A 13,876-nucleotide genomic window follows, 5' to 3' on the forward strand; every position below is an offset into this window, starting at 1 on the left:
AGAGATCCATTGAACACCCAAAAGCCCATATTCAGGGTCTAAAATGAATTTAAGTTTAAAATGATTTATTTTATTGTTATGTGCTTTGGTGTTTTGTCTGCATGAGGGTTGTTGGAATTGGAGTTGAGACAGTTGTGAGCTGCCATGTGGGTAGTAGGAACTGAAACCGGGTCCTCTGGAAGAGCAGCCAGTGCTCTTAACTGCTGAGCCATCTCATCTCTTCAGCCCTGAAGCTTAAGTTTAAATAGAAGGTAAGAATTGTTTATAACTAAGTGGTTCTGGTCAAAGTGTGGTCACGCCTATCATTGGCTCATCGTTGCCCTGGCTCAAGTGTCTCCTGCAAGGTGTTTTGACAAATTGTTTGAACTGGGTGAAAGTTCTTCCTCTGGCTGACCCCAGCCTTCATTTTTTTTTTCTTTCTTCCAGTCTGAGATTCTTCTGGAAACTGTAATATCTTGGGAACCATTGTTTGAGGAGTCTAATCACTAAAGGGAGGGCACAAGTGCCTCTAGAACAACTTTGTTGCTGCCAGGATGGTTGTTACAGTATTACGTGTGCGCCCTTCTGCCTGGCATCCATTCTTTGTGTGACCCAAAGAGAGGGATGGGATTGGTCAAACACATTCTGTACACAGGGAAGCAGGTTATGGACTGGACTGTAAACTGTGGAGCCAGGAAAGGCCAGTGAAAGTATTACTTTTCTTTTAATTAGAAAGCAAGACATGCTCCAAATTAACAGACTCAGGAATGAACACGGAAACATCACAACAGACACCAAAGCAATTCAGAACGTTATAAGGGAATGCTTTGAAAACCTGTGCTCCATTAAGTCCGAAAAGCTAAGTGAAATGGATGACTGTCTGGGTTTATCACAACCACCAAAGTTAAAGCAAGAAGAGAGGAACAGCTAAGCAGACCTCTGGCCTCCTATCGTCATTTTTTTTTTTCTTTTTTTGCAGTCCTGAGGATTGATCCTAGGGCCTCATACATGCTAAGCCAGCATTCTTTGAGCTACCCTGGCTTCTCCCATATCTTTAAAGCAAAGTTGCCCAGGTTAGCCTTGAACTCCTAGGCTCTTGCCTCCGATTCTCGAGCAGTTAGGTCTACGGTTGCATTTTTGTACCACACCAGGCTCCTGACTTTGCTTCATGCCTTGGATTAATGGTGTAGACGGGACTGTTTACACTGCTTGAGGTTATTTTTCAGCTCCATGTCCTCCAAGGCAGCCAAGCACATGTCTCTGCTTCGTCATTATAAGTGCTTCTGGCTTTTTTTTTTTTTAAATCACTTTAAAGTTTCCTGCGGAAAAAAATGGAAAAATCTTTTTTTTTTTTTCTGACCAGTGTATTTGGGGCACTGAGCACGGTGGTATCTGCCCAGGACTCCAGCACTCAAGAGGTCAAGGTCAAAATGAATTACATATTTGTAGCCAACCTGGGCTATATAGCAAGTTTCAGGGCAGCCTGGGCTACAAAAGAAGATCCTCTCTTAAAACCAAAATAAAATAACAACAGAAAAGAATTTATGTTGTAAGGTATATTTTTCTTGCTAATATATTTTAAATTTTCCTTTTCCTTTATAATCACACATTTATGGACTACCAACTATTTTCTGGGTATTTGTTTACATACTATATACACATGCTGCTCATAATAGTGCCAAGTTGTAATTATCATAATCTAGGCACATAAAGTTTATTTTAAAAAAAAATGGAGAAAAGGTTCAATGGGAAAGTACATAAGGTACTAAAGCCTGGGCTCAATTTCCAGTAGTTTTGGGGGTTGGGGAGGAGAAAGGGTAAGGAAAGAAAGCAGATGTGATAGCTCAAGCTTGTGGTCCCAGCACAGAAAGGCTGAGGCAGGTCTTGCCAGAAGGTCAAGGCCAGCCTGGGGCCAGCCTGAACTATAACGTGAGATCCCGTCTTTTTTTTTTTTTTTAAAAAAAAGGTAAATATTGTATTACTTACTTTCTTTTTGCTGCTGCGGCAAAATGCCTGAGAAAACAACTTGGGAAGGAGGCCTATTTGGGTTCAAGATTGCAGAGTTTTTGGTTCAAGGTCACTTGGTTCTGTTGCTTCTGGGTCTCTGGTTGGGGTGTAGGTGGTGTGGCCTCTATTTACCAGAAAGCAAACTGGCTACAATGAGAGCCCCTGAGGAGAGGCCTGGGTAAGATACACCCTCAAGGTCAGTGACCCACTTCCAAACAGGCCTGTTCCACAATGTACTCTATTTCCTAATAATACCTTCAAATTTTTAATACATCAGTGGCTCCGGCCAGAACCTTCGCTATCCACTCCCTTTTTCCCAGCCTGAAGCTCATTCGTTGGCAACCAGCCTTTACCAGATGATGAACCTTAGCGGGCCTTTTAGATTCAGACCTAGTAAATACCAAAGTCTAGTTTGCATGCCATCATCCAGAAGTTTTCTGAAGACCGGATGACACGAAGATTTAAAGGGAGGTATTCTATGCTAAGTCATCTAATTTCATTTTTCTCTTGGTTGTTTCATAACTGTTCTCCCCTAAGTCATGGTTTTAATCATTTGCAATATAAAGAAGCATAAGCTTAATTCTAGGAGCATTGTATTCACAGGAAAGGGATAATAAATCTGCCATATCCGATGATCAAACCGGACCCAGAATATTACATTTCAACCTGCCCACCGCCAGCAGAGGCTACATAAATTAGAAGGTTTTAAAAAGTAGTGTATTTGAGATCCTTGCAGACAGGAATAAGTAAAAGGCTCTCCCATAAGGTGGTCTCTCTCTGTCTGCACCTTTGTCCTATTTAGTGACATTGAGCCCATTTTGGATTCCCGAGACTCTCCAGAGCTGTCCGAGTGGGGGAAGGGGGTCATTTCCAACCAAACAAGCAGGTTCCTAGACGAAGGTTGGTAACCTGCACCAGAGATAATCTTGTTTTCAACTCACTGGTGGTCATTTTTAGGAGCCAAGATCCGCCTCCCTGTTCTCTATCAGGGTTCTTTGGCCCAAAGGACTTTGCCCTTCCTTAAATTACGGGTCATCCTGCCACTTTCTGCAGCCGGGCTGTCGGCAGGGTCACCCTTCCTATCACGGTCCCGCGACCGTGAGGCTGTCACGGGGCTGTCCCGGTGTGGTCCCCTCAGGGACGCGGCCAGTAAAGCGCGAAGCTGGGGCCGCCCGAGCCGAGCCGGGAACGGCGTTTGCCTGGGCCGAGGCGGAAGCCGGAGCCTTTGGCGGACGGGACCGCGGGAACCCGGAAACGCCTGGGCCGCACCGAGGCGGCTGCGGCGACAGAGACGGCGGGAGCCGGCGGCGCTGCGGGTCAGCGGGCGCGGCGAAGCCGGCGGGCTCGGCAGCCTGGGGCGCCCGGCGTCGCGGAGTCCGGGGCTCCTGTGCGAGCAGCTGGCCGAGCCGCACGGCGGGTGAGCGGAGGGTTCTGGCGGGGGGTGGCGGGCGCCGAGGCTGGAGGCTGCGGGCTGAGGTGGCGTGGGGGGCGGCTGAGGTTCCCGGGCCACCTGGACCGCAGCTGAGAGCGGCTGCGCTCGTTCAGAGGGTGCAGATGAAGGGGAGCCTTGTACCTCCGGCCCGGACGTGCTGGAACGTTCTGGGTGGAGGAGGAAAAGGTCCAGAGGAGAGGGGTGTGGCAGGCGATGTGCCCGCAAGCTCCAGACTGGCGGGCCAAGTGCCCAGGGGGCCAGGATGGCGGCCAGTCCTCCCGTGGCCTTCGCTGGAGCCCCCTCCGCACCTGCGGTAGGGATGGGTCTGCCGGGCGAGGACACGGTGCTCAAGAAGCTACAGGGACTTCAGGAGATGGACAGGGTGCCCGTGGTAAGGTTCGAGCGAGGGCGATTGGTGTCTGAGAGGGTGTGTGTGTGTGTGTGTATGTGTGTGTGTGTGTGTGTGTGTGTGTGTGTGTACACACACGGTTTCAACTTAAGCCAACCAAAGTTTCTGCTCGTTCAAATGAATTAAGGGGTATTAAATGTAGTAATGGATCTTTCTGTAACAAGCCACTTATATTTTGTTTCTTTTGAGGAGCGTGTCCCTTCTTATATTCTATTAAATGTAACATTTAAACACCAGAGTTGAGTCTGTATAGGCACTTCGTTTGGTAGTTGTAGGTGATGTTTGGGTGTTTCTCACGTGGGCGTCTTAATGCCATTGCTACTAACTCAAGTTGTTTCCTTTCAAATGAATTCTAGTTTACATTTCTGACTAACTTCCTTTCCTTTATTTTACCCCCCTACTGTGGTTGCCTCTATTTTTTGGCCTCTTCCAGATTCTAATAACTTCCAAAGGGAACTTGTAGCTTTTAGCCTGTCTGCCTCACAACCCCTGTCCTGATTGCACGCGCATGCGTACGCGCCCTCTCAGGCCTGTCCTCTCTCCCCGGTGTTGGTACGTGATGCGGGGCGGGGCGGGGCGGGGCAAGGCGAGGTGAACCCCGTGGGAATATTGGGCAAGCCTTCATATCGCTGAGCTGTAACTTCAGTTCTTTGTAATCGCTTTTTAAAGCCGGAAATTTAATGCCGTTCTCTGGCACTTCTCTGGGAAATACTCAGCGACCATTTATTTATTTAGTGGTCCTGCAGATGGAACGTAGGGCATACTGCATGCTAGGTAAGTGCTTTCCTATTAAGAAATACCCCTAGCCCATAATAGATTTTTAAATAATTTAGGCAGTCATTAAAAACCCTTCAAAATTTAAACCCTTGCGTGACTTACCCCCTAAAGTTACTTTATCCAGCGCACGTTGTATGTTTTTAAGTTTTATTTGTTTAGTTTGAGATAGGGTTGTTCATATCATAGTCCTCCTGGCTGGCCTGAAACTTAATAAGTATCCCAGGATAGCCTCTAACTTGTGGCAGTCTTCCATTGGATCCTAATTATCTCTAAAGCAGGGTGATTATTGTTCCATTTTATAGATGGATATTGAAGATTACACAGGCCAAGTAATTTGCTCTAGGTCCTACTTCATTTGTGTTTGAAATGGATATAATGTGTATTTAAACATGTGCCTTTTAAAGAATTTAAATCCTGAGTTAATGTGGACAGGTAAGAGAATCAATGGAAATAATTTATGTTAAAAGCCTCATGTTATGATTCAGTAATAGCTTCTTTTCTTTAAAATTTTTGAAAGGTGAATTCCTACTTGACATTAAATAACTTCATGGGTTTTCCCCCAAAGTTCAGATCAATGTGAATTGGTTGCTTGGTATTAGATTTCAGTTCTAAAAACAGCAAGTGTATTCTAAATCTATTCAACGTAATTATCTCCATTAATGAAAGAGTATAATTCTCCAATAATGAAAGAGTGGTGTGTGTATTCTTTCTTTTTTTTAGACTTGTCAGGGATGGGTATAGGGTTGTATATCATTCAGAGCACACTTTTGCACTAGGCCTGCTATGTTTATACACACAAACATATATGTTTATATATGTATGTATACATGTGTGTCTATATTATAATTTTAAAATTTATTTTTTAAAAGCTGTTTTTAAACATTTATTTTCTATATGTGTTTTGCTTGAATGTATGTATGTGTACCATGTGCATATAATACCCTCAGAGGCCAGAAGAAGGTTCTGGATCTTCTGGGACTGGAATTACAGATGGTTGTATACCACCAGTGGTAGGAATTGAGCCCTAGTCCTCTGAAAAAGCAGTCAGTGCTCTTAAAACCTGGACCATCTCTCCAGCCCTGTTATATATTTTTAGTCATCATTTTAAAATGTGTTTTGCTGTTGGTATTTATGGCAGTGACTTTTGAAGCTAGAATATTAAGCAGCTTCTATAGTTGTTTGCCCAGAACTATTTATCAACCACATAGAAGCTACTATTTCAAATGAAAACAAACCAAACCAAACTGAAAAAAAAAAAAATGAAGATAAGTGACTGTCTTCTAGATTCGGCAATGCGGTAGAAATTAATTAGAGTTAATCTAAAATTGAAACTTTAGGTCAGATAAAAGCCTAAGAAGCAAGTTCATTCCACAAAAAAGATTTACATATGACTTTATATCTACTCTGTTTTTTTCTCCTTAAAAGTTGGATAAGATTTTTTTCTGGAGCCAGTGAGATAACTCAGTGGGTATTTTTATTTTGTGCATATGGATGTTTTGCCTAGATGTGCCTCTGTACCAGTTGTATGCAGAAGCCAGGAAAGGTCATCAGATCTCCTGTAACTGGAATTTTTATTAGTATTATTACTAATAGTATTATTATCTTAGCACTTCATGTACCTAAGTTTTACCTGCATTTATGTCTGTGCACCACTTGTATCCAATGCTCTCTGAGGCCAAAAGAGGTCTTTGGATCCCTTGGAGTTAGAGTTACTGACAGTGTGAGCTGCTGCCATGTGTGTAGTAGGAATTGAACTTGAGTCCTAAGGAGGAGGGGTCAGTTTCTTAGTCACTGAGCCATCTCTCCAGCCCCCTAATCTCACTTTCTTAAAGTGAAAAAGAAATGACACCTTCTTTTCAAATTAAATTATATTTAAATAAACAAATCGGTGTGTAGTGACTAGCAAGAAATCTGACATGTTATAGATGCTGAAGTTGTAGTTATTAGAAAACGTGAGAACCTTTATCTTCTGTGTATAGGAAGACTTGTTACCATCCTCAACTCTGAATGTTCCAGAGCTCTTTTTTTTTTTTTTTTTTTTTTGGTTTTTTGAGACAGGGTTTCTCTGTGGTTTTGGAGCCTGTCCTGGAACTAGCTCTTGTAGACCAGGCTGGTCTCGAACTCACAGAGATCCGCCTGCTTCTGCCTCCCGAGTGCTGGGATTAAAGGCGTGCGCCACCACCACCCGGCTGTTCCAGAGCTCTTAAGGAAGACTTAATTCACAAAGAGGTGATTCTTTATGGAGGATTTCAGAACTAAGGATATTGTCTAGGCCTTTGATAAATCTTAACACTGAGCAAATGCCTAATGTGACAGGGGCTGCTGATGAGGGAGTCAGGGAATACAACACTAAGAAAATTTCTATCATGTTGCCCAACCTAGGACAGATACATGGTCACTTCCTTAATCTTTCTGCTTTGTTTCCATTTGAGATGTGATGTATCTTTTTTTTTTTTTTTTTGGTGGTTTTTCATTTGTTTTTTTTTTTTTTTTGAGACAGGATTTCTCTGTGGTTTTGGAGCCTGTCCTGAAACTAGCTCTTGTAGACCAGGCTGGCCTTGAACTCACAGAGGTCCGCCTGCCTCTGCCTCCCAGTGCCGACATTAAAGGTGTGCGCCACCACCACCCAGCGAGATGTATCCTCTAACCTGTGTGGTTGATGAACAACAGTTCTGGGTAGACAACTAGAGAAACTGATTATATTCTAGTTTCAGAAGTCACTGGCATAATGTGTGCTGGATAAAATTCATGAGTGCTCTTGTAAGACAAGAGGGCAGGGGCAAGCGCTAGGTGTGCTGGAGGACTGGGGGATAGTCCAGTGGTAGATCATGTGCTTAGCTTACAGTAGCTCCCAGGACTACCAAGGAGAGGGAAGAGAGAAACACTCCCTTCTTTGCTTGTAGGTCTATAATTACAGGACTCAGATACTATCATCTCTTAGTGACGTTTCCTAAGTCTTCCAGGAAGGCTTTTTAAAAAGACAAATATTTGTTCAAAAAGTACACAAAGGAATGAATAGTTTGAGATAGGCAGTAGTTTATGACAGGAAATTTAGGTAGGACCGGGTTATGAGGAGCAGTGTAGCTCTGTTTGGTAAGGTGTCAGTTGGACTTTACAAATAAGGAAGGGATGTGGTTAAATGTATGTTTTCTTAAGCCACCTGCTGAATGGAGGGTAAGTTAGGATGAGTTTAAGCATATCAGATTATAGTACGTCTAAGCCTCTGAGACTGGTAGAGCATCTGCGTGGTGTCTTGCATTTTGATAGTGGCCAGTTAAACAAATTGATTGGTACAGTAGAGCGTGAGGGTGTTTGCTGAGCATGGTGAGGTTCTGGGTTCTATCTCTAGTGTGACTAAAAAAATATAGAATAAGTGGTAAAGAATCACTTTGTAACATTGGTAAAGTTTCTCTGATCCTATGGAAATGAATAATTCTATTTTGTTTTGTTTTTTTTCAAGACAGGGTTTCTTTGTATAACAGCTCTAACTCTCCTGGAATTCACTTTGTAGATCAGGCTGGCCTCGAACTCACCAAGATCCACCTGCCTCTGCCTCCAAAGGCATGTGCCACCATACTAAGCTCCTTCCTTTCTTCCTTCCTTCCTTCCTTCTTTCCTTCCTTCCTTCCTTCCTCCCTCCCTCCCTCTCTCTCTCTTTCTTTCTTTCTTTTTTCTTTTTATTTTTCAAGTTAGGGTTTTGTTTTTTTGTGTGTGTAGTTGTGTAGCCTTGGCTGTCCTGAAACTTACTCCGTAGACCAGGCTAGCCTTGAACTCACAGAGATCTACCTGTCTCAGCCTCCAGAATGCTGGGATTAAAGATGTGCACCACCACTACCACCAGACTTGTTTTTTTTTTTAACAATTTTTTTTTTATTGATTCTTTGGGAATTTCACATGTACCCTGATCCCACTCATTTCCCAGTCCTTTCATGTCTGCCCTCCACCCTTGTAACCCCACAAAATGAAATAAAAAAATTAAAACTGAAATTGAAAAAAAAAAGCATCTCACTTGTCTCCAGTTCCGCCATATGTGTACCACTTTGCTCCTCCTTCTTTCCCATGTGTCCATCACATATTTGTTTGTCTAGTGGCATTAGGCGCTGTGGTGTGTCATACAGTATACCATTTTACATAAACAGCTTTGCTTGCAAATGTTCATTGCAATGGTCTGCTTCAGGTGGCTTCTGCTATGCCATCAATACTGGACCCTCACTGACACTCCTCTCAGCTATCCTGCTGTCGCCCCAGTCATGGAGATCCTGTGGTTATGGTTCAGCCACTTCTCCCAAACCCAGGCCACCAGGGTCAGCTCTCCAAAGTCCATGCCATTGGGGCCAGCTCTCCTTGGCCCATGTCACTGAGGGTACCATCTTTGGTAGCTAGAGAGGGGTAGGATCAGTTCTCCTGCTGTGGCCGTGTTGAGGGCCAGCAAGGACACAGCAGGGCCCTTGGACATCAGCATGGCTTCAGGTGACAGCACAGACCATAGGCTTTTGCACGACTTTTGGTAATATGGACCAAGAGCATCCATACAGACCCTGGCTGCTGTAGGACCATGGAGGACCTAGACATAGACAAGACGTGGCCTGCAGCACAGGCCACTTGCCTCAGCCTGTTCCTCACTGAGCTGCAGTCTCCAGTTCTGCCACTATCCACAGCATTTGAACTGCTCAGCTTCCCTTTCTTGCTCATCATAGTGGCAGGATGTATTGGTGCACCACAAAGTCTGCATTTCTTTAAAGTGTTTATTGAACCAATATGAAATGCAGAGAATCTATGTACCCCAATTTTCCTGATAACTGACTGATTCATTTTTATTTTATTTTATTTTTTGAGACAGGGACTATTTAGTTCTGACTGTCTTGGAACTCCATATGTAGATCAGGAAGGTCTCAGATTCACAGAGATCCTCCTGCCTCTGTCTTTTTTTTTTTAAAAAAAGTTTTAACGCATTTTTTTTATTGATTTTTATTGAGTTCTACATTTTTCTCTGCTCCCATCTTTGCCTCTCCCCTCCCCTACAACCCTCTCCCAAGGTCCCCATGCTCTCAATTTACTCAGGAGATCTTCTCTTTTTCTACTTCCCCTATTTTTGTTTTTTGTGGGGTTTTGTCTATTTGTTTTTTAAGACAGTGTCTCTCTAAGTACCCACGGCTGTCCTGGAACTCACTGTGTAGATTAGGCTGGCCTTGAATTCAAAGAGATCTGCTTGTCTCTGCCTTCTGAGTGTTAGGATAAAAGGTGTGTGGATGCCATCACCCTAGCTGGATCAGTTCCTTTTAAGTACTGAAATTTACTTGTTTTCTGTACATCTGTATGCATGTCTATGTGCATTTTTGTGACGTGGATCAAACCCAGAGCCTTATTCATGGTAAGCACACATTTTAACACTAAATTATACTGCATGCACACGCACACACATTCCCCAAACTTAATTCTTACCAGCTTCCCTAACATTAAGAACTTTCTTCCTAATTTGATTGAAAAGTTAATTGGTTTTTAAAAATATCAGGTTTAAATTCCTACATGAATTTTTCTGTGGCTGCTGTAAAAATTAACACACAGTTTGGTAATTTAAGACAAGAGTTCATTCTCTTCCCAGAGGCCTGAAATCCAAAGTCAATGTTGGCAGGACTTTGCTCCCTCCAGTGGCCCTAGGCAAGTGTGCATTCTTTGCCTCTTCAGTTGCTGGTGACGACCAGCATTCCTTGGCTTGTGTCTGCAGGATTCCATTTCTGAAGACTAGCACCTTCAAATCTCCTGTTCCTTCTTATTGTCTGCTTGGCCTAAGATCTCACTGTAGTCTATCTTTGATCTTGTAAACTTCCTGCCTCAGTCGACTGAGTAAATTATAGCCATGCATCACTGTTTCAACTATTTTTTTCATTTAAAAATGCATTTTGTTTTAACAAATAGAAATTGTCTATACAGGGTATATAGCATAATGATTTTATGTATATCAGGGAATGATTTACTTAACATACTCATCATTGTACTGGTGATAATTTGTGTGTATTTGGAGGGGTGCTATCCTTGAGGGTTATTTTCAGCAAATTTTTCAAAGAAAAAAATATAAGCAGAGAACTGTGTTTTCTATGGATCCCCAGACTGATTTCTCTGTCTCGGGAGACTTTTTAAATTGATAGCAGGGCAGAAGTGTGTACACATACTGGGTGGGCAGGAAATCTGGGGACTGGACTCATCCTCACCCTAGCAATTGTCCGTGACTGTCTTCTCTTTCATTGGATAGCACAGTAAGTTGTGGGACTCTCTCAATGGCACTTTGACAAAGACTGCCTGGAGAGACGACTCAGTGGTTTAGAGCACTTGATGCTTTTGTGGAGGATCCAGGTTTGGTTTTTACCACTCCCATGACAGGTCAAAACTGTCAGAAAGTTGAGTTACCTGGGACCTGATGCCTCTTCTGACCTCCACAGGCTCCTGCATCCACATGGTGCACTGACATACATTCAAGTACATACACATATACATAAAATAAAAATTTACTAAAAAAAACAAACAAACAAAAACCCCTTTCAATGCTGCATCTAAAGTTCATGCCCACTTTACTGTTCTCCATCTGGACATTCTGTCTCCCTCACAGAGAGGGAGAAGCAGGCACATGTAAGCTAGTGGTGGTGAACTACCCGAGTCATCAGTTAGCTTAGAGGCTAAGAACTGTAAACTGGCCGGGCGGTGGTGGCACACGCCTTTAATCCCAGCACTCGGGAGGCAGAGGCAGGCGGATCTCTGTGAGTTCGAGACCAGCCTGGTCTACAAGAGCTAGTTCCAGGACAGGCTCCAAAACCACAGAGAAACCCTTTCTCGAAAAACCAAAAAAAAAAAAAAAAAAAAAAAAAAAAAAAAGAACTGTAAACTGTCACCAGGTGCCGCTGCAGTGGGGAAGCAGGGCACAGTGCTGCAGGACAGAACTCTTAACTTGTCTGTTTTCTTTGAGACAGGTTTTCCCTGTGTATCCCTGACTATTCTGGATCTCACTCAGTAGACCAGGCTGGACTCGAACTTACATAGATTCCCCCTGCCGCTGCTGGAATTAAAGGCTCTGTGCCACCACTGCCAGGCATTTTTTACTGTTTTTTTTTTTAATCTGAAAAAAATAAAATAAAATTTTGCATTACTGCAACAGGGAAGAGAGCTAAGAACAAGCTTCTGTGTGTAGCCTGCCATCCACAGAACGATCCCATTGCCTCTGGCCACTGGATGGGAAATCCATCTTTGACTTGTGAGCTCATGGAAAACATGCAGTCATTTGCGTAGCAGTTCATGTCAGTCCTGTAGGGCAGTGCCATCCCTGGGTCCAGACGTAAAGGTATTGCTGAATGGCATGCTGATTGCAGGGCTTGGGCTTTGCAAAACCTTCCATTTCTTCCTGTGTTCTCCCTTCACACTGAACTGCTGCATTTTCCTGACCTTGGCTTGTAGGGAAAGAGTGAAGCAGTCTTTGTCCACGTAACAATTTTGTTGTCTATTTTTCTCTCGGCCTCTTAACCGTAAAAGGAAGAGTAACAATATTGAATATCTAGTAGAATCCTGTAAGCATTTTTAAGATGCTACTCTGCTAAAAATAAGGTAGTTTTGAACATTTTTAAAAAAGAAACAATATTATTCACTGTGCTGTGTACTAGATCCTTGTGTATTATTCTCTTATGTCCACTTTTTTGGAGTTGATGGGTCTCACTCCGAAGCTCTGGGAGGCCTGAAACAAGTCTTCCAGAGTGAAAATAGACCAGGCTGGCCTTGAACTTGAAGTGATCTCTTGCCTGTCTGCCAAATGCTGGGATACAAGTATACACACTTGGCCTATCTTAATATTGCTAATTTCTTAATTTTTTTTTGATTTGTTTCTTGAGACAAGGGTCTCATGCATTCCAGACTGGTCTCAAATGCACTCCATGGCAAAGAAGACCTTGAACTCTTCCTGATGCCCCGCACCACTTCCCAGTTGTTGGGATTATAGGCTTGACCCATCATCCTAGCTTCAAGAGTGTTAATTTCACTTGCATTTGACCATAAAAAGGGTACTCTTTCCATAACCTTCTCCCCGTAATGAAACAAATGTAGGTTCCAGAGACCAGAATGTGGTATTGGGGGTAGTCAGCCTAGTACAAGTTCGGATGACTGAAATACAGAGTTTATAAAAGTAAGCAGAATATAGGACCCTGAGATCTGTAAGGCTTTAAATTCAATCTGCCTTTATTTCAGCCTCCCATAGGACCAGACTGAATTTGTTTTTTAGAAATGCCACGTTTGCTAAATGAAGCATGGTTTTGTTCCAGGACAGTGGTAGAAGTTTTCTGATTCTGTCTGGCTCTTGGGCTGTGAATTTGGGGCCCAGTTTTATTATCTCCAAGTTTTGTAGCTACTTAGAAGCTACCACTGAAAGCTCTTGTGCTCCTGTTGCCAGTACAGTGGTTGGTTAGCCAGTCCTTCATCATGCAGCTTCTGTAATGGAAGATGTAGCGAACTTTTCCCTCTGCATGACAAACTACCAGCATCTCCATTCCTGTTAACCTGGTCAGATGGGAAAAGTAATTCCAGATTCCTGTCATTATGATTCTTGTACTTCTGAGGAAGAGTTAAGGCCACATTTGTTCTCAATTACTGTGCCAGCTAGGGCTTGGTTGGGAAAAGAGAATCCTTGTGTTATGGGGTAGGACATTTAGAATAGTAACAAGGAAAATAAAGGTGAAAGAAGAAGAGAATTAATTTCAAACCTGCTCAGTGGCCATGGTAACACAGGTGTAGACTGGACAAGTCAGAGTTTCCAAAGAACTCTAGAAAGTCACATGTCTGCAATCCTGCCATCAGAGTAGGAACATGACTAAAGCTGGTGAAAAATTTATGGAGCACTGCCACCTTTGCAAGGAGGCTTAGAGTCTGATGGAGGCTGAGGCCACTGCTGCCCAGTGGGAAGAAGGGCTGACCTAGAGCAAGGAAGAGTGAGGAGACACTGGAACCTGTTGGTACTAGGTTAAACAACTTTAAATTAGTTATTTGTTTTGTGTTTATTTAGTGTGGCACATATGTAGAAGTCAGGACAGCTGTCAGGAGCTGATTCTCCCTTTTCATGATGTGAAGTTCCAGGGGTTGAACTCAGGTTGTCAGGCTTAGTGGTAAACACTACCCATCCAACCATCTCCCTAATTCTCCCTACATTAACCCTGGCAGTCTTCAGTTAAAGTCTCTTAATTCACACCTACCTCTTACCTGGTTATAACACGACCGCATACAGAAAGGCTTTGGGGGGATCT

General features: G+C 43.3%; 1 protein-coding gene across 3 annotated transcripts in view; it reads left to right on the plus strand.

Moving 5' to 3' along the window:
• The first annotated feature begins 3,022 nt into the window (after window positions 1-3,022).
• Slc35a3 (solute carrier family 35 member A3) overlaps window positions 3,023-13,876 on the plus strand; it is a 42,801-nt gene continuing 31,947 nt past the window's right edge. The window contains exon 1 of one of the 3 annotated variants that reach the window (XM_041654900.1): window positions 3,023-3,403. Coding sequence is in view for 1 of the 3 variants with exons in the window: in XM_041654893.1 (XP_041510827.1) it covers window positions 3,681-3,809 (129 nt within the window). In the remaining 2 variants the exon portion in view is untranslated. Of the gene's footprint in view, window positions 3,404-3,663; window positions 3,810-4,469; window positions 4,602-13,876 lie in introns of those variants that run through there. The other 2 variants (XM_041654893.1, XM_041654906.1) reach the window with 2 other exon arrangements.

The sequence above is a fragment of the Microtus oregoni genome, unplaced genomic scaffold (assembly GCF_018167655.1).
Source record: "Microtus oregoni isolate MIOR12 unplaced genomic scaffold, Mior012 000000F_ref0000247, whole genome shotgun sequence".
NCBI classification, from domain to species: Eukaryota; Metazoa; Chordata; class Mammalia; order Rodentia; family Cricetidae; genus Microtus; species Microtus oregoni.